Genomic DNA, 23,903 nt, shown 5'->3' with positions numbered 1-23,903 from the left:
CAAGTAAATTCGAGAAATTGCCAGTGCCTACGAGGGCACAGGGGCTGGCCCGCCGGGCACACCCGGAGCTTTTCTCCGGATCCCGCCGCCCCCTTCTGCTGGGGCTTCACCTGCGCCCCCCTCCCCCAGGGCCCGTGTACGCGGAGATGATCAACAACCTCCTGCGCCCCCTGCTGGACGCCAAGGACTGCACTTTAATCCGGCACAACGTGTTCCACGCGCTGCCCAACACTGCCAACGCCCTGATCGGCCGGGCCGCGCACATCGCCGTGCTGGACTCCGAGCTCTTCCTCGAGAAGTTCTTCCTGGTGGCGGGGCTCAACTACTTCAAGTAGCGGCGGGGGGCGGGGGGCCGCGGAGGCTTAGCGACCCCTGAGCGCGCTTTAGCCTGGACCTCCTTCGCAGCCCTCTGCCACTCCAGACGGAGCCCGGAGAGGCAGGTGCCGAGGCCAGGAGAGGGGTGGGGGGGGGGACCGGCCGTCCCAGGTGCTTCCGTTTCGGAGGAGATTTGGGAAAGCTGAACCCCTCCACGGTAGTGTCACCTGGCGAGACGTTGCCCGAACGTGTCAGACCACCTGGAGTCTCTTTCAAGATGCTTTCTAGGAGAAATATGACAAAATAAAGAAACAGAGTCCTTGGGGTCGGTGAGCCCACCTTTTCCCCCACCGCGGGCTCACCGAGTCCGCTCCAGTTTCCCCAGATCTGTCCGGTATGTTCCTAGCTCATAAGCTTTATCATTCTGATTAAATTAAGTGCATACAAGCATTTCAGAACTCAGGTGAACCTCTGTGTGGAAGTGGGACATATTCGTGTAAATATAACCCTTAATAGATTCCAATGTGCCACTTGCTCAAGACAACGTGATGCCCACACGATCATTCTCTCATGTTTTCTCAACAGGGGGCAAAGGAATGCTTTGTACACTCCAATCCTAGTTTATGAACAGCAAGGGGTGGGGCGATTTAAGGTGTGTGGGGGGAGAAAGGCGATGCTCCTGATAAATGCAGGGTTGTTACAAAGAAAAACAACTAGAGGGAACGTGGTGAACCCTTTTGCTTCACCTACTCCTCCGCACTGTCTAGGCAGAGCCGTGGCCCACAAATTATTTTTGTGAATGCTTAAATCTCTGTCCTTGGGGAAAACAGACTTAGATTAAATTTAGAAGGGGGCACTGAGATGGATGCACATGCTGATAGGAAGCTCCTGCTGGTATTCTTCCAAAGAAATGCTACGTTAGCATTTGATGCAATTGCAAAAAAAATAAATAAATAAATACAAATAAAACCATTAACGTGACCAGCTGCTTCTCCTCTCCGTGGAAGGAGAAACATCTAAACGGAGGAGTGCTGGATTAAACCTCAGGGGAGCTCTAAGAAGGTGCTGGCTATCTTTCAATAGAAATGTCTTCTTGCCTTAGGAAAATAAAGGGCTAGGAGAGGTCACCATTGATAAAAACCAATAAACAGCAGGGACAACAGATCAGAGAGGAGGACCACAGCCAGATCGAGGACCCAGCTTAAATTGTTACTGGTAAGTCACTTAAGGGGAGTTTTGAAAATTGCCAGGCTATTTGATAGGGTCCCAGAGACTGAGTCCACTCTTGGCCTAAAGGAAGCCTGGAGAATCACCTAGTCACACTGAGGGAAGGCGCGAACCAGGACAGGAAGGATGACTAACACAGGAGACCCATCTGGAGGAGGTAGAAGCTCCTGTTTCTGCAAAACCCCCTTCTCACATGTTTCGGAAACTCCTCTGGGACCAGATTCCTGGTCCCAGCGCCTGGACCATGACCTTCGCTCACCAGTGCCATGGTCCTAAAACCAAGTAAATCTTGGCTCATCTGAGAATTGTACTCGCACGTAACAGTGTGACTTTGCAAAACAAAGGTAGACCATGAGAAACCAGTCCAGGTACGTAGGCAGCTTCGCAGGACAGGAGACCCATGGATTTCTCGTGAAAGAAGGCGGGGATGGAGATGAATGAGCCTCAGAGGCAGACTCACATACAGTGGAGTTAGGGTTTCTCTGTGGGTCTCCTGTGAACTTTCATTATATCCTAGGCTTCACCCATATGGGACCAGTAAGTCCCATGGGTCTTTTTCCAAGTTCCCGCTGGACAGAGACTGGTTACTCATGAACAGGACCGATCCGCAGGATAACCCACCAGGAATCGGTTCCTGCAGTGGAGCCCATGATGTGTTTCCTGGTCTAGACGCGTGTTCGTGCTCAGCGCAGGACCATACGTTTGTGGCAACTTCTCCTTTTTGGCCAAATGAGGAGCCCTGCCCCTCCGATGAAAGCATATCATTTTGTGTTTCCGATACCCATCAACAAAGTTTGTCATTCCCTGGTCATTTGCAAGACCGTGTAGCCAGAGCCAGGGTGAATCCAATGACCATCGTCTTTTCCAATAACCAGATGCCATTTTTAACTTCAATATGCTGTCTGGACATAGAACTCATGGCAATAAACGTCCAGCTGCATGGTGTGCCCCTTTTTTATAGGGGTGATCTGCTGTCTTTGTAAACCCTCTCTGGCCTCTGAGCATCCAATCTATTGTGTAGAAAGTACATCTCTATATTGTAAATAAGAGTGTTCAGTGTTGCGTGTCATGCCTCATTTGAAAAGGCTTTTTTATGTCTCTTTCTAATGAAGTATAGATATCTAATATATATATACATAAATATATATATAAAATGTAAAACAGGGACATTATATTATTTATTATAAAAATTATAAACAAAATGCCTGCCAAGATAATGGTCTAGTATGTTTTCATTCTTAGCATCATTTTTGTTTCTTGTTTTTACGGTTGGTTAAGTTTCTCAGAAGTAGTTAGAAATAAAGATTGCTACTCCTGAGATCAGTTGGAATCCGTTGTTCACAAGCCAAATAGAGCCAAGAAGTAGATGGGAACCAAAAGTCCCCTGGGGGCCAAACTCATACCTCGATGGCAGGGTGAAGGCGCTGGAGGGCTCTGAGCCCGGGGAGAGGCTGCAGAGAGGAGAGGCTCCTGCTTGCGCCCACAGTCCACAGGTGTCTGCCGAGCGACTTCCCTCCATGCCTGGTGGGAGCACAGGGATCGAAGGTGCAGTCCCCGCCCTCAGAGAGCCCAAGGGAGAGGCAACCTTGTGATGAAGGAGGGCTTTGGCGAGGCAGTTCCTTTGTTCTTTCGTTCTTTTGTTCATTCATTCATTCATTCATTCATTCAGCAAATCTGTATGGAGGGTCTGCTGTGCCAGGGATGGACAGGTCAAATTGAGCAGCTCGCAGTCTGGTCAAATGGGAAGGTGAAGGAGGTGGGCACCACCCAGAGGACGGGCTCAAGAGTGTGCTCAGAGGAGGGTCATGCAGCCTGCACTGGAGATGTGTGGTGTCTGAAGAAGCCTCTGCAAGAGGACATCTACGCCCAGACACCAGGGCCGAGTCAGGGTGGGCCTGGTGAGCGCGGGTGACAGCGAACCCCTGGACAGGGAACAGAGTGACTGAGCGCCTCGATGAGGGAGAGCTGGACCTCCGGCACACTGAACAGGCGGATGGAGATCATGCTGGGGTCAGAGCGACAGGGCAGAGGTGTGAGAGCTCAGCCTCCATGCGGGACTCTCTCTCAGGGGGAGATTCCCCTCGTTCCCACTAGTAGGAGAATGTCCTCTCAGAAGCGGGTCTCTGCCAACCCCCTGCGTTCACATCCTTCTCCCGGGTTAGCTCGTAAGACAGACCTGACCCTCCGTCTGCGGAAAAGCCCAGGACCACACGTGCCCGCCCCCACTCACTTCCGATGACACTGTGGACATGTCTTCCCTGCTTCTCACCGAGAAAAGCCAGAGCAGAGGGCATCACATACACAGCCATGAAGAGGGAATGGCCATTTGGTTAAAATTACTGCAATTAGCACGACTGTTACTATTTTCTTATTTTTTTATTTTTCTTTCTGTGCCTGGAAGCCATCGGGTGAGATGCGTGCAGGGGTGTTTGGGGTGACCGCACTAACTGCTCTTGACTGTGTGTGTACGTGGGCGAAGAACCTGCTTCTCCGTTGACAGCTGGGCAGTGTGCAGCCCCAGCAGGTTGAAGTAACGTGCTCAGAGCTACGGTCCCTCATTCAGTCACGGACATTCCCTCACAGCCGGCCACGAGCCGGGGATCGGTCACAAAGCAAAAGCAAATAGGCAGACCGCCGATGGAGAATGCATGAGAGGGGTAGGGGGCGCGCAGAAAGTCACGGGCATGGTGAGATGGCAAAGGCCAGGTTCGGAAGGATCCGCGAGAGGAGCCTGTGGGGTTTGCAGAGGGGCCAACGCAGTGTGTGAATGGGAAGGAACAAACTAGAAATGGTAGCGTGTGACCCAGGTTTTCCTGTGAAGAATAAAAACATGTAAAAGTGCTAGGACGGGACAGAGTATTTGGTGAGCCCTCGTTTGTGTGAGATGATGGCATCTCTCCAAGACATGCCCATTGAGCTGAAAGTCTGCTCTAAGGTATTTGCAAGCCCCCAGACGTAATTGTCACTTCTCTTTTGCTGTGTGGCTTGTTTGGGTTTCATGGAGTATCCTTCTGAGTGTCGGCAATAACAAGGGAGGCTCCGTACAGTTGTGTGGGTTGTGTAAAAAAGAATGGCGATGACACATAGAGGAAGCGTTGTGCTTGCTTACCTTGTTCTTGCAAGGTATCCGTTCCAACACCCTTAGGGAGGATGTGTGTCAGTCTTCAGCGGATTGAGCCAAGCACCATAAGCTAACATCTGGACCAGTTTCATGTCGTTGTTTCCTATTTTTGTCATTTGCTTATTCTTCCCATGCTTTATTGAGCACCTATTTTGTGCTTGTTACTGTACTAGACTAAAGAGCTAGTACCATAAATCACATAATCCTAAACAGGATCTGGAAGGATAATAACATAAAATGTTTTATTTTTAGCTGTTAGTTGTGAAATGAAAGCCATGGGACCTCAGCATCGTAAGAGGAACACTGCATGTTTAATCCAGACTCTGTCTGATGGTTAGCATCTTGAGCTTTGCTCTTCCAACCTCCACTTACCCATACGGGGCTCCATTCACATATCACAAAACAGGAGTGCACTGCAGTGACATTACAAAGTCTTTATGTGTCCCTTCCTCCTTTCCTTTCCTTTTGTTTTTTTAATTTAGTTCTGTTACTTTTTCTTTACCCTTTTTTGGCTTTATCCATGGTACCTCAGCATTACACATAATGCTAGAGATGTCTCAGTAGAAAACACCATTGAAAACCATTGTAAACAGAGCTGAGCCCTTCCCACATCTTTTCATGTGGAATGGTGGTAATATGCTCTCCTTTCCAGTGGGCTAAACTCGGTACACCAATTTTAATTTTAGGGACTAGGGCCCCAGTGCCTTCTGTCACACAAAGGAATGTCCCCAGTATGTAGAGCTGGACTTCTGGACCAAATGGGAATGTGGGGATGCCACTGGGTTATGCTTTGTTAATCTCTAAAACAGGTTGTTTCCCATATTTGTAAAGTACAGAATGTGTTTTTGTTTTCATTTCATGGAAGTGGTTATGATTATATGGCTTTGAAACAGTCCTCAGACTCAAGCATTCTTGGTTCATCATGGATTCAGAGCTTGTGGAGGTGAACCTCAGTTCTCATTTGCCTCCTTTTTAACAAATGAAGGAGCAAAGGAATAGAAACAGCATGTAATGCTCAACTTCGGTTGGCGAGGTCTTCTGCATGTATGATTTCATTTCATCTTTAAAAGCCGCACAACGGGGGCACCTGGGTGGCTCAGTTGGTTAAGAGTTGGACTCTTGATGACGGCTCAAGTCTTGATCTCAGGGTCGTGAGATTGAGCCTTGCATCAGGCTCCTCGCTCAGCACAGAATCTGCTTGAGCTTCTCCCTCTCTCTGCCCCTCCCCCTGCTTGCACATGCCTGTTCTCTCTCCCTCTCTCTCTCTCAAATAAATAAGTAAATCTTTAAAAAAAAAAGCCACATAGCATACAAACGATGCTGGTACAAGGCAAGTAACTTGATGAAGGTCACACAGTTTCACAAAGGTGGAATCCAGGTTTGTTCCCTGGGCCTCCCATTTTATCTCTTAGGCTATGATTCCTCCAAACTAGAGAAGTTCATAAATCACGAAAGTCACACATCTTGTTCAAATCCATGCCAGGTTGTCTTCATCATCTAAACCACAACCTCGTGAGCTTTCTAGTATAACACATTGCTATACGAGAGACACCTTCATAACCAGCAATCAGATGGCAGAAGACATAATTCCATGACAAAGGTGGTTTTGGAAAGCATGGTCAGGAAGCATGGTCTGGCGGTTGGCTGGCTGTCTGTGCTCCGCAATCACTGTGTCTCAAGGCTCTCTTAGTCCTGCTAGCCCGAAGCCACTTTCCCTCAACCACGATGCCTCCCCTTCCACAGCTGCTCTAGACCACTTCCATTTACACCTCCTGCCTCTTTCTGCTGCTTCCACATTGGAATATCCATCCAGGAATCAATCCCCTGTGTTGTGAGCTTCAAGCATGCACTAAACGCTGCGTGGCCCATACATTCTGGCTTCGGGATGAGTCTGGGCTCCTTGTCCCGCCATCAGAGACAAGTCTTCTTAGGGTTCCAGGAACCAGTCCTTTCTCACTGTAGCAATGTTGCATCTGTCCTTGTAGGTCTCCCACATGCGATCATGTAGTTTTTGAGAGAGGGAACGACGTGTTCATGATCAGTGTTCCCTGCTGCTCTCCCCGTTGCCTGGCACAGAGTTGGGGTTCAGCAAGTATTTTCTGGGGGGGTCAGTTCCTCTTTGAGAGCTCACAGTTTGTTCTCCACCATAGCTGATTCTGTTGCAGGAAGGGTTTGACCTTGGTCTGTGTTTCCCCTGTAACCTTCTGAATCTGCCAGAGGCAAGTAGTTTCATGAGATCAGATATGACACTGGGAGGTGTTTACATGGGAAGAGCCATGGTACCCTTGGGGCGTGCTTTGAAACCAGCAGGGATAGGGTCAAGTTTCCTTAGCTGTGAAATAGATCTGAAAGTACTTAGAGAGTTGGAGGGTAAGTACAGATGAAAGAGGGAAAAATAGAGGGTCTGGAACAGCGCCTGTGTAGAGCAGGTTTTTAAAAATTGGAGGGTGGGTAGCCTAGGAATACTTCGTAGCAAACATTTGGCTGTAGGGAATTTTTGTAATAAACTAAGAAATTGTCTACATGGCCTCAAAGAGATTCGTACATGATGGCTTGAGGGGGATCGCCTTGTATGAAACTTCAGGCCTAAGCTTCCAGCATTCAGAACATTCATTCCATTGTGATTCCAGAAGCCACCGAACTGGAGTTTTTTCAGCTCAATCCAGTGCATAATTGGATGATCTATGGAGTAAAGCTGTTTTCTTGCTCCGGGTATAGCTGTTAAATTGAGAGTTAAGAAAAGGCAGGGACTTGACATGCAGCCGAGAACAATATTACATCTCATCTAAGGCATTTGGAAGTTTGGATTCTGTAAATGTCATTCAGGATCTTTTTATTGCATGGAACTGAAAAGACATCTTGAAATGCCTTTTAGCCCAAGGTTAAACTTACTGCATCTGGGAAAAATACCCTGCTTCATGCTTCTTGTTCCAGAAAATTTAATAATCATCCAGGTATGTCCGATAACATATGCATATGTCTTTGCTTGTTTTTTTTTTTTAATTTTTCTTTTAAAGAGAGCACCTCGCTTTGTCCCACCTACTGTCTTGTCTGTATGTAACTTAATATGAAAGTCTGTGTTTTTAGCTTCATTCACCAATTCCTGTAACTTACTTTTGAATGCATCCCTTTTTAAACAGTGTTTAGTCTCTGCCCAGTTCTATGTGCAGCACGAGTGGCCACAAACATTTATCACACAGGACCCTGCCCTTTAAGAATTTATAATCTAGTAGGGGGAGTGGATGCCCACATTAATAGAAGGATGTTCACATAAATAGAATAATGAGTCAAGAGAACAGGTAGGAAGCATTGAGAATATCATCATCCCAGTGCCCCTGAAAACAAATCATCCTTGGCATGTGGGTGTGGACATCCCTTCAGGGTCTGGAAGCAGAAAACCAGCCCAGGGGAGAGGCCACAGTGATGTCAGCCATGCCCTTCAGGCAGGACCTCAAAGTTTCCCTGGGACTACCCTCCCCAGATCAGTGTTAAGTTAGGGAAGTTACAAAAGGAGAAGCTCAATGGTCCCTCTTACAGCCCAATCTGTCAAGACCACCTGAGTGGCATATTACTTGTCTGTAGTCCACAGTCATTGGATGCTCCGTGACTTAGTCTTAACTATCTGTTTAAATTGATAGACCAACGTAGATGATCAAATAAATAAAAGGCACGGCGGTAGGTGTCCGTAAGCATTGCCACACTCAGATCTGACCCCGAGAGCTAGGCTGTGGCGTGGGTCTATTATCAGACAGCACAGCGTTCTGGAATTTATTTTATTTTACCCCAGTCTTCTTTGGTTTTCAAATGTGACCTTCTACATTGTAGAAGGTGAAGAGAGGCAGGGTCTTTCGCATGGTCCCTTTCTCTGAAAAAGAACTTGAATGTATAGCTTGATGCCACTGTGAATTCCTAATGTGTATCTATTCTGGTGACAATATCCGTGTACAGTGATCACCACCTCCCGCACAGCCTTGCGCACTGTCTGCAAAACAACAATAGTAATAACCAAGTCGATAGTGCCAATATAATTCTACTATTTTTCTACATCTGCTCTTTGGCATTTTGTGTAGCTTGTGATGTGTATAAATGATCAATAACAACAATAATAAAATCCTTTGACTTTCTTTTGCCAGGACCTTGTGTTTATGGGATGCACAGTGACCACTCACCAGGAATGTGTTTAGGGCTGAGGAAATTCTTTTCACGCGTGTTGAGAGGACATTTGGAGCAAGGTGGTTATTTCCGGGATCCAGCCTGTAGGGAGGGCCTGGGACATCCTGGGGTGGCTGAACAGAGCAGGGAGGGAACTCCAAATGCAACCCTGGGAGGATGGGGTCAGGGAATGGGAGGGGTCGTTCAGTGAACGGGCCACCCGGGTCTTCATCCCTATATTCAAGGCACCCCGATTACTTGGACTTTCTAACAATCAGAGCTGATTGTTCAAAATGCCCCTGGAGGGATGTATTCTCAGTCTCTGCACGGAGCTTGGTCGAGCCGTCTGGAGGACCAGAGGCAGATGCTGTGGGAGGGAGGGTCCCTTGTTTCCTGCGGTACCGAAGGGTTGGCCATGATGAGTGCTGCACCCAAGACCCCGTTCCAGTAGAGACCATCATGACTACAGTTCCTGCCAGAAAGGGGGTCCCTGGGCAGTTCTATGGTTGGTGTGGTCCGGTGTCCACACCACTTAACCCTACTCCACCGGCCACAGCTCATAGGACCGGAGATGGACGATGGAGCAAGGACAGAGCTTCCATAGACTGGCAGACAGGCAGAACAGGGGTGGAAAACATTAGCCAAACCAATAAGGCTATCTCTCGAACCTGAACTGGAGAACGGAGTGAGCATCAGGCCTTTGCAGTAGGAGAGGAAAGCCACCTGCTCAGGCTGAGTCACCACCAAAGGCACTAACAGGAGGCAGCTCATCTCGGAGAGGGCAGCAAGGTGACCAGACCCTGGACCTGCCTTGGATCCCTAACTCCAGTCTCTGTGCAGTCAGGAGAAGAAGCCAGGGTCCTGGGATTCCCAGGCGGCACAGAGGATTCTGCATCCAAGCGAAGGTCAGGACCCCCGGAGGAGGGAGTTCAAACACATGTGACTGAGGGTAAAAAAGGATCACAGCTTAAACACACTCTTCCCAAGTTTATGTTCTGTGTGTTTTTACAGGTTCTTTACATGCGTGATTCGAGTCAAGCCTGTGCAATAGGGAGAGCAGATATGATTGGCCCCAAATGAGGCAGAAAGAAACTGAGACTCCGGGAGGCTTACGGAATGAACCCTCTGTGTCCATGATAATCAGTGATGATGGCAAGACCTCCATCCAGCTCTGATTTTGTGCAAACATTTAAAAAGTCTCTGGAACCCAAATGTGTTGGGAAGGGTTATCACAGACTCCATGGTGCTCATGCTCTCACAGGCTCTGGAAGGCAGGGCTGGAGGGATGCAGACACTAAGGTGCAGAGAGTTCAAGTGTTTGACCAAAATTATGTCACTAACAAATGCAAAGCACAGCACTCCATCCCCAGTCTTCCCTCCTGAGTCTGCTTGTTCTTTCCATCAAGTTTCAGTGGAGATGCAATGAAGACACTGTTTCGGGGGCGGATGCTGTCTGGGAAGAGCACTTAGGTGGGGTGGGAAGCAGTGAGTCTCTCGAGGGGGAGGCAGGAGGGCATCTGGATGCAGGATGTGCGGGACGTAGGAGTGGGGGACAGTTTGAACCAATTTCTCCACATGCCCCAGGCTTCGATTTCAGAGATCCTAAGTCACTGTACCGATGTGATTGTAGGGGAATGTGCATGGGCAGCCAGGGACAAGAGCGTCCACCAGACACACCCTGGGTGTCAGACAGCAGGCCGGGCACTTTCTTAACCCTCCGAGCCAGTGTTACTCTCCATGTCTCACGGCCGGGGAAACTGGTTGAGCAACGTGCTTGGGTTCACACTGGAACTTGGAATTGGTCTCTGAGGGGCTTCATCTCCTCACAGCAACCCATAAGACCTTGCCACATCTGGCCCCTTGTGCTTCTGCTGCCTAATCTGCTTCCCGCCCCTGCGCACCTCCTTCTTCGAGGCTTGTTCTCTCTCCTGCTCAGGCTCACGGCTGCTCTGCCTCTGCTTCCAGACTCCAGCAGACACATGGCCGGAGGCCGTGCCCTAGCCGCTCATCCTTCCAAGTTCTGCTCCTTCCCTTCCCTCTGGCCTTTACTGCAAAGTTGCCCTGTTAGTGACGCTTTCCCTGTTCACCTGCTGTGGAGCCTTCCAGCTCCCCAGCCGGACCCAGACCCTTCACAGCCCACTTCCTGCCCCACATTTTCTCCTTGGCACTTAACCTTCCCCAAAGGTGCTACCTGTCTCACTTATTTATCTTATTTATTGTCTTTCCCCACTGGAATGTCAGCTCCGTGAAGGAGGAATTCATTTTTGCTTTCTGCCCTGCTTCATGGTGCAGCTTTAATAAAAAATGTGATGAGTGAGTGAATGAGTGAATGAATGAATGAGCATTTGAACACCTAACCTTGGGCTAACCAAGGCATAAGCTGCAGCCCTTTCTGCTATGGCTGGCTGCCTCCCTGGGTGTCTTTGACCACCTGTGTCCCCCAGCACCTGGCTCCTCTCCAGCGTTTTCCCATTTCTCTGGGGGCTGCAGGGCTAGGGCTGTGGGAAGCCCCCCCAACCCCCGCCCTCCAGGCTCCCACACTGAGGCTGGCCGGCGGCAGAGACGGATCCACACGGCCTAGAGAGGGCACCCAAAGACCGGCAAATGGGGCTCCCGCTGTGGCTTGGAGGTTCTGCTCCTGGTTGCACAAGGAGGCTTGGAATCTGAGCAAGAAAATGGAAGGATGGAATTTATTTTGGAGAACAAGAGAGGAGCATGGGAGTCAGGAAGCTAGAATCAGGGAAGGCAGCATGACTTTTTAGGATTTGGGGCTAGGATTAACATGGTGAACGAATCTATCCCAGTTCAATCCACACACCCTGATAGAGGCGTGTGGGTGCAGGTGGCGGGGCCAGGAGGACATCCGTGTAAGGACAGGCTGCTGTCCTAACGCATCCAGCTAACTGTTCAGTGATGAGCTAGAAAGTTGCCTTCTCAGATAGGGGCACCCAAATTCCCCTCTGAAAGATGCTGTTTGCCACTTTCATTTCGGAGGAGCCCCCTACCTCCGGCAGGGCAAAAGAAATCCTCTGGACAATGGCAGGAACCAGTCACGCTCTGATTTCACTAATATTTATTGAAACCAGCAATGTCCCAGGCTCTGTTTTAAGTACCTGAGAGAATCATGTGCCAAAAGCCAGCAAGATGCCTGCCTTAATGAAGCTTGCATCCTACTGAGGAAGCTGACAATGACCGCAGACATAATAGATGAGGAAGGATGGTATTTATATTCCTCCCTTCCTCAGAAACTTTTCCCCGAGGCCCAGAGGTGGAATTATTTTTCCTCTCCTTTCCTTATTCTTTTGGCCTCTGAATGCACATCATGTCATATAATAACATTATTATTTATAACTATCATTGCTAATGATAATAATATTAATGCTTGCTTATATTATTGAGAGTTTGGCTTCCTCCTCCCCCATCAGATTGGAAACTTCTAGAAGGAATGGCCATTGAACATGCCAATGAGAAGTAAAGCATGGATTGACCTTTCTAGGTTTCTAGTTCCTCATCTGTAAAACAACAGCAAAAACCTGCATATGCCACATACTTGTAAAAGTTGTAGGGAAACCAGGTCACCACTTCTTGGCCCTATGACCTTGTCTTGTCCTTCAGTTTTCTCTCTGGGGTCCCTGCTGATCTGACCCCCATGAGAGCCCAGATAAGGAGCCAAGCCTGCCCAGTCCTGCTGCTCCCAAGGTGCCAGAGCAGGGGTGGGACAGAGGGGGCAGCCTTCTCCCCAGGCACTCAGCCCGGCTCAGGGGACAAATGTCCTGCCTGAAGCAGCTCCCTCTTGTCTCCTTCCTGGGCCCCAACTCCTACAAGCAACTTGCACCATTTTCTTTTCCACTGAAACAAGCATTTAAATTAAGGCAAATCTGTCCCCCTAAACCTAACCCCTTCACACCTTTATTTTCTCCCCCATTAAAAATACTAAACAAAATATCATTTAAATCTCTGAGGCAGCTCCAGGCTAACCTAGCTGAGCAAGAGCTGAACAAGATCTCTCAGCTCAACATTCTACTACTGCCAAGGCAGGAGGAGCACCAGCCCTAAGCTCCTACAGCTCTGTAAAAGAAAGACGTATGGTAATCCCTTCCCGGACCCTGTCCCCCTGAGTCCCACCTCAGGTAACTCAGGCTCCATCCGCAGGGCTAGGACTGCTGTGCTTTGCAAGGACACTTTCTAAACTCCCTCCACTGCTATCCCCTACTCATGCACATTTCTAGAATCTTTGCACATGTAAAGTATTGCTGACATTCTTGCCTCTAGAGGGAGTCTGTAAATATTAGTGCTTCCTTATTGTCCCGTTATTCACGTAGAGGGATAAACTTAGACCCAAAGATAATCAAAGGTGATATGAAGTGCAATATGCTCTCGGGACATGGAGGCATAAAAGATCAATGATGCCAAGGGCAGCTGGGGGTGAGGGAGTTTGCAGTGAGGGTGAGGTATGTCTGAGTCGTGAATGAAGGTGCAGAGTTTTGCAGATGGAAGATATGGAGGACGGTGTACAGTCACAGAAAATGGTCTGTGCAAAGGCACAGGTGTGTGGGGATCCATGCCCAGGGATTGATGAGGGCCGCCGTGCAACAAGAAGAGGGAAGGGCCTGGGGCGGGTGCTGGCTGGAGGTGAGACCTGAAGAGCATCAGGATACAGTGTTCTGAACTGGAATGTGGGAGTGCATGCATACAATGCGCAACAGAGGAACTGAGCTTGTGCAAAAAAATGCTTGATATCTGGACACCTGGATGGCCCAGTTGGTTAAGTGTCTGCCTTCGGCTCAGGTCATGACCCCAGGGTCCTGGGATTGAGTCCTGTCATGGGCTCCCTGCTCAGCAGGGAGTCTGCTTCTCCCTCTCCCCGCCCCCCACTTGTGCTCTCTTTCTCTCTCTAACGCCCTCTCACACAAATAAATAAATAAATAAATAAATAAATAAATAAAATCTTCAAAAAAAATGCTTGATATTCAGTTATGCTCTATGTAGCACAGCAAAGAGAAGCAGAAAGTGTAACACAAGCTGCACGATATAGACCAGTGCTCAACAGAGAGAGCACATCCATCAAGCTGACAGGTGCTGGATCAATGCTGGTGGCCCCTGGAGCAGATGGATTGCCAGGAAACTTGGCATATCTCTAAGAACAACCATAATCTAGTTTGTAATATTTTTCTTACATGTGTATTTTTAAGTGATATTAATTGTACTAATGGACATGATTATGTGCCAAGAATTCTGCCAAATACCTTGCATGGGATGCAGTGTGGTTCACTGAATGTCTGGCTGGCTGACAATGGCCTTAGGCTCACTAACCAGGCAAAGGCAATTGGATGCCATAGTCCCAAGAGGGAAGCTGGTTGCATGCACTCGCTGGTCCAGTGCCTCCCAGCCAGCTGGCCCACACACTGTTTTAAAGGCAGAGACTCAGGTACTATCAGTGCTAAGAGATTTAGCTTACCTAAAGTGGACACAGATAGTGTGCGAGGTCATTGGTGTTAAAGGACATACCCCACTTCTCCTCCACTGACCCTCATACCACAGAACTTTGTTTCTGAGCTGGGAAGGTCCCCGTGGGCAGTAGAACTTTCTATGGCACCTGCTTATTGCTCTCTTAGCCCTTTTGTTTTTCTTTTAACTAAATACAGACATTATGCCATTTAATCCTCAAAACTCCATGAAATATGAATGGATATTATTCCCATTTTATCGATGACGAAACGGAAACTCCAGAGTGTAACTTGCCAGCAACACACAGCTGGTCAGGGGAGCGAGGGTGCCAGGAATCTGCCTCAGGGCGTCTGGGAGCAGAGTCTATGCTCTTAAAAACCACACTGCTGGAATCATTTCAACTTCTCTTTTTCTTGTCCCTCTCTTATGTTAAATAAATAGGCTTATTCCAGAGAGTGTGTTAAAGGCTCTGCCATCTGTCAGCTGGTGGGTTGGGACAATAATGGGATGGCCACAGCCTGAGGCACCTGCTGGCTAGTGTTTCCAAAAGTGCTAGGAAGCAGCTAAGATGCTCCCAGGCTCCAGTGCTCTTGGCCACGTGGAACCCAGTTCCTTTTTCCTTACGATACAGAGGGGTATACAGAGTGCCTTTAGAACCAAGAGTTTCCCTTAAAAGCATCTGTTCAATTACCTTATTTTACAGTCAAGATAATTGAGACGCCGAAAGAGCATCTCATTTGCTCCAGGCCACACAGTGCGTCCCCTTGGCCTGGGTCCTGGTGGGCGATGCCGTGGTGGGACAGAGGGTTACATTTGCAAAGCTTCCTGTCCCAAATATCCTTGCCTCTACCCTGTCCCTTAAAAAATGTTCACACTGTTGAAAAACAAAGAGTGGTTTTCGCTCATATTTCAATCACGAGGGTGCGCTGAGCCCCTTTACTGTGAGACTGGTTGTTGGGCGAGTTCTCATTAAGTCCTGGGCTTGTAGGTTGAACATCAATATTTGCTTTCTGGTTTCATATTATCTTAAATCATTCCAATAATATATTTTTCAATAAATTAATTGGAACTTTCCAATAAATTAAATGGAAAAGGCTTTGGGCCATGTTCTCTTCTTCACGCCTTTTTCCAGTCACCCATGGAGACAGAGCCCGGAGTGGCCTGTCCCTTGGATGAAGGGACGATGATTAGAAATGAATCAGAGTAATTGAAAACAGATATTGGGCTCAGAGCACCATAGGGGAAAAAAAATCAGCCCTTGCATTTGTAAAAAGCTCATTTCACAGATTCATCTTTTAAAAATACAAATGTGATATGTCTCACACCCTTCAGTGGTTCCCCACTGCTCTTAGGGCAAAAGCTAAATTTCTTACAAGACCTGACCTGATCCAGCCTGCTCTGAACTCTGCCTCCTTTACTCATCATTAAGTCTCCAGAACCCGGCTCAGGGCCTGGATCGTCGAGCTTCATAACTGCTCCTTATCCTTCACTCCTCCGCCATGTTCAGAGAACCTGCTTTGGGGTGGGCAGCAAGGATGTAGAGGGGCATCCAACCCTGGGTCGTGCCTCAGTCTAACGTACACCTCCTGGATGAGGGGTTGAGACTTCCAGAAGGGAGCTCAGTGGACACTCTCCACCACACAACAGCCCTGTAACTGGTAAAAATCAGAAAACAATCATTCAAAGTGTCAAAGCAAAAACTGCCCTGGGTCAAGTTAAACAGGCAAGTTAGCTTTCCTTCCACGCTACTGCAAAGGGGAGAGAGACCAGAGCTCAGCTGAACCGTTGCTAGGACAGAGGACATTGGGCTGTCTGTGTTTTGCCGACTGGTTTTTAACAAAGGAAAGTAAGGTTTCCCCTATGTTAGGACAGGAGGTATTTTTAGAGCTTGGAGCCAGGTGTCCACAGTTAGGCCCCTAAACTCTGGTCGCTACCTTCTCTGATGATTACATTGCAGAGGGAAGTTCCCAGGTCCCGAGAAAGACTTTCCTGGGCTGTGAAACGGGCAAAAGGCTTTTAAGAAGATGTGCATCTCAAAGGGGCAGAGACAGAATTTATAATTGCACGTTTAAAAAAAAATGATCTAAGAAAGGGGAGGTCAGGGGCCCAGAACCGGGAAGTCTGTCTCAAGTTCAGTCAAGCTGAGGGGAATGTGAAGGCCTTCTTGGTCAAAAGTTTCTGGAAATTGTCCTCAGGGCATGCAGAAATGAAGCACTCATTCAAGAAAATGCACGGCATCTCAGTAAGAACAGCGGACGTCGGTAGCATTTGAGACGTGGTCTGATTTGCTTCCTCCATGTTACGGAAGCTCTGTCCTAGGCACATGCAGCCAGGAATACGGGGGCTCCCTCTCCCCAGCTCCCAGTCTGGGGCTAAGCCGGGAGGGCAGACTGCTGGCCTTTTTTGTCTCTATCCCCTCAGCTCCATGATGCAGAAACTCTATTCCAGGCAGGCACAGCTGGGGGGCCTGGGTCTCTCTTCTTCCACCCAGCCCCCACTTGTGTGTGGAAGCTCTACTCCAGGCACGGAAGCCCACGGATGCTGGTACCAGCTTGCTTCCATCCCAGCTCACTTGTGTGAAGGTGGCATGAGAGAAAGGGAGAGTCAAGACTAGAGACTGCCACGAAACGTCCCCTACACACACACACACACATACTGCCCCCTCATACAGTAGGATTGTTACTCCAGGAAACACATGTCCTTGACCTCACCTCTGGTGCTCTGGTGCAGGGGGTCTTCCCAGGAGGAAAGCAGGTCAAAAGAAAAAGGGCCCTGTAACTCTGTCTGCCCAAGACTGGCTGTATTTGGAACACAGATCAGAGCTCTCCATATCCAAGTATGTTGTTGAAAATGATGGAGGTCTTGGGGATCCTTGTAGGAGCTGGTGACCATCAAGAGAACAGGGACCTCAGTCCTGCAACCACAAAAAGCTGAATTCTGCCAGTAATACATGACCTTGGAAGAGGGTTATGAGGCTCCAAAGGAGAACACAGACCACCCAGCACCATGATGGCAGTCTGGGTTGTGAAGCCACGCCCAGGTCCTGATCCATAGAAACCATGAAAAAATAAATGTGTGTTGTTTAAGTCCCTAAGTTTGTGGTGATTTGTTACACAGCGTGGGAAACTAATACGCACACAGAAGGAACCCTTAGGATGCTCTGCTATGTGCTATGCCACATTCTCTCTTTTTAAAAAGATTTCATTTATTTATTTGACAGAAGAGTGAGCAAGCACTCAGGAGCAGGGGGAGGGGCAGAGGGAGAGGGAGAAGCAGGCTCCCCGCTGAGCAGGGAGCCCGATGTGGGGCTCCATCCCAGGACCCTGGGATCATGACCTGAGCCGAAGGCAGACGCCTAACTGACTGTGCCACCCAGACGCCCCTGTGCCACATTCTCTTTTATGTCCATTTATAGGTCAAGAGTCTGCCACACAGAGAGGGAACCTGCCAAAGTCACACAGCTCAGAAGGGCCACCAAGATGGGAGAGTGAGTGTTCTTTCTCCTCTAGCAAAGGGATTTCCCGATGGACCCAGCTGCCCCACAGCTGAGTGCTTTCTTCCAATTCTTGTAGAAGTGTCACCCCATGGCAGAATGGGAGGGAGTGGATGCTCCCATTTAGTAGTTGGAGGAAAAAGACCCAAGAGGCTTGGGGACTTGTCTGAGGTGACGTAGCTAGACTGAATATCATCACCCACCGCTGTCTTCCGTGCCACAATTCTTTGCTTACGGTTTGAGAGGCAAGGCCTAGATTGAGCAGTAAAAAACCAATCTTGGGAATCTATAAAATCCTGACTCTCTGGAAGTAATGGGCATCATCACTGTGGATGATGATGGCCTAAACCAATTTTGGATAGGAAGATAATAGAGTACTACATCTGGAATATTAAAGAAAAAAAAAAACCCTCCTTAGTCTTTTATACAAATGCTGTCAATGCCTCCTTGATTACCATTAAAAAAAAAAAAAAGAAGCTGAAGGGGCATCTGGGTGGCTCAGTCTTTAGGCATCTGCCTTAGGCCTGGGTCGTGGTCCCAGGGTCCTGGGATCCAGCCCCGAATCGGGCTCCCTGCTCTCTGGGAAGACTGCTTCTCTCTCTCCCCCTCCCCCTGCTTGTGTTCCCGCTCTCGCTGTGTCTCTCTCTGTCAAATAAATAAATAAAATCTTAAAAAAAAAAAGAAGCTGAAGAAGAAAAATAAAAGGCTCACGATAACACACGCACTTAATTTAGATTTTATGAGCTACTGATGTGTCTTGCTGAGAGTCTGAGAAACGATGATGTTGCCAGTGCATGTGGCAAAATTAATTCAAAAAGGCAAAGAGATCTTGTACCGAACTGAATGGATACCCTTGCAGAGATGGAGCCGGGAGAGCCCCAGGGACAAGGAGAGGCCCATGTAAGCTCTGCATGCTCCCTCTTTGATTCTCGCCTCTGCCCAGGGAGAGGAAAGTGGTCCGCTCTGTTAAGAAGACAGGACCGGGGTGAACACCGCACCCTGTCCACAAGGTTGTGGGAAGTGGCCTCGGTTAGAAAATGCAACCAGTACCCAGGACTGTGGGGATAGGCGGAGAGGTTCCCATAAGATGCTTGCTACTCAGTAAATGTTATTGGGCAGAACTAAATATTCTTTTATTCAGCACAATAGTTAGTAAAATGATGTTCCTTGTCAGCATTCATTTCGCTTCTTCTATGCATTCTTCTATCAATCAGAATTTGGGGTCTCCGATCTCAGAGTTGCTCCCCCAGCAAGGGCTCACTGCTGCAGGAATGGAAGCACCACAGACTTCACACTCAAGTCCAGATCAGGCATCACATCGCCCTCCGTACCTCCTCCTTCCTCACTGGGCAGTGCTCATCTCTTCATTAAGTCCCTCGGACGCTTCCATCACAACACATCCCACTTAGGACCACTTCTCATCATTTTCATGGCCCCTCTCTCATTCAAGCGACCACCATCATAAGATTGTTGCAAATGCTCCTTTTTCCCACCTTTCTGCGTGAGCTCCTACCACCTGCTCTCCCAAAGCAAAGTCAAGGCTTAAAGGTCACCCCGTAGTGCGGCCTGAAGGCTCGGCTTCCATTTTTGTAATGCAAATACTGGACTTCCGCGTGATCGCCAGACATTCACTTCAATGATAGCTATCTCCAATAAACACCTGCCAACCACACTTCTAGGTAAAGAGCCAACCCTCCCCCCTCCTTTGTTTTCCAGATCTTAGTTGATTTCCATACCTGACCACTTGAGCCACTTGGTTTTTCCCCCCTCCCTTTGTTTCAAATTCCTGCTTTTATGTTTTAAATTCACCAATAAAGAGTGAGCCCTGAAACCCTAAGCCCCCACCCTTGACCCCAATAAAAGCAGCACCCCTTGGCCCTGTGCACGTGCTTTCTCTCTGCCTGCAACCTCGCTGTCTGGCCCCAGGTGTACCCTGTGCTTTCCAGGACCTGCAAGCGGTGAACTTCTTTTTTTCAAAGTTTCCTGATGGTTATTGCTGAGGGTTTCTTGCAATCATAATAACTGCAAGTGCTAGTCCAGCCACAACATTGGTTGTGGATAGGCCGGGGCCAGTACATGGTACCCCTTCCTCCTTAAGATCCTCAAATGGCTTTATATTTTAGCTGGACTAAAGCCCTTCATCCTGGCCCTGTTTGTCCTCCAGGATCTGGTCCTTGCTCCGCGCTGTGACTTTTCTGCCCCCTTCCCTCCTCTTCCTCTCTGTGCTCCAGCCACACAGAACACACCTAAACCATCCCCACCTCAGGGGCCTTTGCCTAGAAAGCAGGGACCTTTGTATGGGTTCTCCTCTGCCATTGAGATTCCAGCTTAGCTTCACCTTCCCTGAGAATCCTCCTTGACCACCCCAAAGTCATCTTCTGTCCCCTCTGATTATTCTCTGCCAACACCGACAATTAAATGGATTTTTTTTTTCAGTTTCATGGAGGTGTAATTGACAAAATTGTAAGGTATTTAACGTGTACAATGTGATGATTTGATATGCAGGTATAATGTGAAAGAATGTCCTCTTTCAATTTAATTATCACATCCATTACTCCACATATTTATGTATTTTGGGGAGTGAAAATTTTTAAGTTCTACTCTCCTAGCAAATTTCAATTATATAATACAGTATTATCAACTATAGTCACAATATTATACATTAGATCCTTAGAACTGACTCATCTTATAACTGCAACTTTGTATCCTTTTACCAATCCCTCTTTCTCCCCCAACCCCTAGCCCCTGGCAACCACTTTTCTGGCCTATGTTTCTATGAGTTTGATTTTTTTTTAGATTCAACATATAAGTGATACAATGCAGTATTTGTCTTTCTCTGTCTGACTTATTTCATTTAACATAATGCCCTCTAGTTCTATCTATGTTTTGCAAATGGCAGGAGTTCCTTCTTTTTTAAGGCGGAATAATATTCCATTGCATGCCTAAACCCCACATTTTCTTTATTCATTCCTCCATGAGGGACACTTAGGTTGTCTCCATACCTTGGCTACTGTGAATAACGCTGCCATGAACATGGGGCTGCAATATCTCTTTGAAATAGTGATTTTGTTTCCTTTGGATATATACCCAGCTGTAGGATTGCTGATTCATATGATAGTTCTATTTTTAATTTCTTGGGGAACCTCCATACTGTTTTCCACAGTGACTGCAACAGTTTATATCCCCACCAACAGTGCAGGAAGATTTCCTTTACTTCACATCCTCTCCAACCCTTGTTACCATTTCTCTTTTTGATAATAGCCATCCTAACAGGTGTGTGGTGATATCTCATTGAGGTTTGATTTGCATCTCCCTGATGATGAGTGATGTGGAGCACCTTTTCATGTACCTGCTGACCATCTGTATGTCTCCTCTGGAAAAAAAAAAGTCTGTTTCAGTCCTTTGCCCATTTTTAATATGGATTTTTTTTTAAAATTGTTCACTGTCTCTCTTCTCCAAGTAGAATATAAATTTCATGAAAGCCAGGGTCTTGTCTGTTTTGTTCTTTTCAATCCAAGGCATTTAGGACAGGACACAGCACAGATAAGACCCATAATGAGCCTTCCAAGATGCCTTGAGGTGAGACTAAGCCCCTAGCTCACTTTCTCATCAGAGGTGGTGGCTCTGAACAAGGCTCATCGCCCATTTGTGTTTTGTATGTGAGTCTCTGCAACTAGACTTTTCTCCACTAGAGGGCAGAGTTCACTGCTTTTTAAAAGACTTTTCCTTCAAAAAAGGGCCTGCCTTACTGTCCTAAACAGTCTCAGGGCGGGTTTTTGGTCTGTAAGCAATAATACATAAAGGACTCTCAGTATCCACAGAGCCACTGTTTAATATAATTTGGTGTCTTGCCTGCCAAAGTTGGAAATCAAAGAGATTGAAAACAAAAACCAAACGAAAACTCACATTTTCTATTAAATGATTTTTCCTCTTACCAAATGCTGTCACAGCAATAAAATGTTCAAACCAAATAAACACATTGTTATGCCTACATTTTGCATTAATTGTAAATCAATCACTCCAAGTCCCTATTAAGTAAATGTTAAACAAATATTTAGAGACCATCAGTTGGGAGGGCCCGGGGTTATTGGCTTCTTTGGGGCATCTCCCCTACTCCAGCCAGCTGACTCCCTCCTGCCTGTTGTAGGTGGGGCCTTGGGGTTTTCTCTCCCTTCACCCCCTTGCAGAATCAGGCCCATGGCCCCGCCCAGGCCTTATCCTAATGCTAGGGCAGGAGATACTTAACCAGCTGCTTCATCTTTATTGCAGTGCTGTCCAAACTTGCTGGGAGGTGGGAATCACCAGCTGTGATTGTTACAGACACACATTTTTGGCCTCCATAAATACCCAGCATGAGCCCAGAGCTTTAAATCCTTCATCAAGCAGTTAGGTCCAATGAAGAATGTCCTTCTCCCTAACTAAGTGGCTCTTAAAGTGAGTGTCCATTAATATCATCTGGGAGCTTTTAAAAATCCTAATGCCCGGTCCTCCCCCAAGTCCAGTCAGAGTCTCTGGGGCTGAGCCTAGGGATGGATGTTCCTAAATATCTACACTCACGTTGACTCTGCAGCCTGCGTTGAGAACTACTACGTCTGACCCTGATGTGATGCCCAAGCCTGGTAACTGGGCGTTTCATACATTCCTTCACTCAGTCGCTGATTCATCCACTCAAGCAATCAATTATCCCTTCATCTACAGTGCTTTTTTTTTTTTTTAGAGAGAAAGAGCATGCGAGCAGGGCAGGAGGAGCAGACGGAGAGGGAGAGAGAGAATCTTAAGCAGGCTCCTCACTCAGCACGGAGCCCAACATGGAGAGAGGGGCAAAATGAAGAGGTGGATGCTTAACCAAGCACCCGGAAGCACCTAAAGTGCTTTGGTTTTTGAAAGCCAACAGTGAGAACTCAGAAAAGTGATCTAAGCTCTTGAACTTCGGGTGTCTTCTGTGTACTCCAAGACAAAGACACTTACCTACATCGCTAGATTGTTGTGAGGCTTAACTGAGATAACATACGAGAAGCAGTTAGTAAATAGTAGGTGTTCAATAAATTGTAGGCGTTAGATTATTAATTTATTCTATAAAACATATATTGTCAGGCACTGGGTTAGGTTCTGTGGTTTGGTCGACCTGACATTCACGGAAAATGTCCCACGACTTGCCCAAATTTGCCAATATCAAGACAGCACACCATGTCCCCCAGACAATATCATAAAGTACAACTGAGAACGAGTGATCTATTCAAACCCTCTGATGATCCTATTAATTAAGGGGTATTGGTGTCTGGAGACCCCTCCTGAATGGGGAGGAGATGCTGTGGGCTCTGTGAGTAGGGACCGTGGTGGGGCTTAACCGGGCCAAGGGGTCATTGCAAGAGTGTGACCCGGGGAAGCCAGACTCAAGCCAAATATAAAGCCTTCCCAAGTCATCCACTAGCAATAGTGATAAAGCCATGAGGTAGCAGTCAGAGGCCTCAGGACTCTCAAAGAAAGATCCATTATGGAGAACAAGGTAGAAACTGCCAAGTGTTGACACGAGGAAAAGAAAATCCAATGAAACCACATCTTCAGATTTTTGCTTTGAAGAATTGAAAAATATGGATTTCTAGGTGAAATCTTCCATTTCCAACAATTGATACAGATTTTAAAAAATTAAATATACCATAGCAAAAATACTTTGGGCCAGTGGATCACCGTTCTATAAACTCTTTGGTCTGTGGGACTGGTAAGTCCTATGAAGGGCTCTGAACTAGTTTGGAAAATCAGAATAATTGTTGTCACTAAATTAGCCACAACACAACATTGCATCCTTAAAGAAATGACCAAACCTGTTTGGTTTGGCTTCCAACAGTCTCCCTGATGAGCTCCCTGGACTCACAGGAAGGGCTCTCCACCCAATGTGGACAGGGTCCTAGTATTCGAGGAGAGCACCCCTTCTCTTCTGGTCCACGGAAATGTCCTGACTTTCTCACAAATCTCTTCCTGCAGAGAGTGAAGGGCCCTCTGGGTACGGTGGTGCCACATCTCAGGTTAACTGCTTTCTGGATTTTGTCAATTAAGAAACTGCTTTTTGTCTCTGTCTGAAGGGTTTACTTGAAGAGTTTCACAAACTGTATTTGTGGATTAATTCCGCAGGGGAGTGCAGACTGTTGC

General features: G+C 47.5%; 1 protein-coding gene across 3 annotated transcripts in view; it reads left to right on the top strand.

Annotated features, from left to right (window-relative positions):
- The window catches only part of FAM135B (family with sequence similarity 135 member B), a 281,089-nt gene extending 275,318 nt beyond the window's left edge, over positions 1–5,771 (top strand). For all 3 annotated transcript variants that reach the window (XM_032415828.1, XM_032415827.1, XM_032415826.1), the window contains one exon: positions 130–5,771. In XM_032415828.1, coding sequence (XP_032271719.1) covers positions 130–335 — 206 coding nt within the window. In that variant the 3' untranslated portion in view covers positions 336–5,771. The remainder of the gene's footprint in view (positions 1–129) is intronic.
- Positions 5,772–23,903: the final 18,132 nt, after the last annotated feature.

This window comes from Phoca vitulina, unplaced genomic scaffold, assembly GCF_004348235.1.
Source record: "Phoca vitulina isolate PV1807 unplaced genomic scaffold, GSC_HSeal_1.0 scaffold18, whole genome shotgun sequence".
Taxonomy (NCBI): domain Eukaryota; kingdom Metazoa; phylum Chordata; class Mammalia; order Carnivora; family Phocidae; genus Phoca; species Phoca vitulina.
This window is presented reverse-complemented; position numbering and strand designations above follow the sequence as displayed.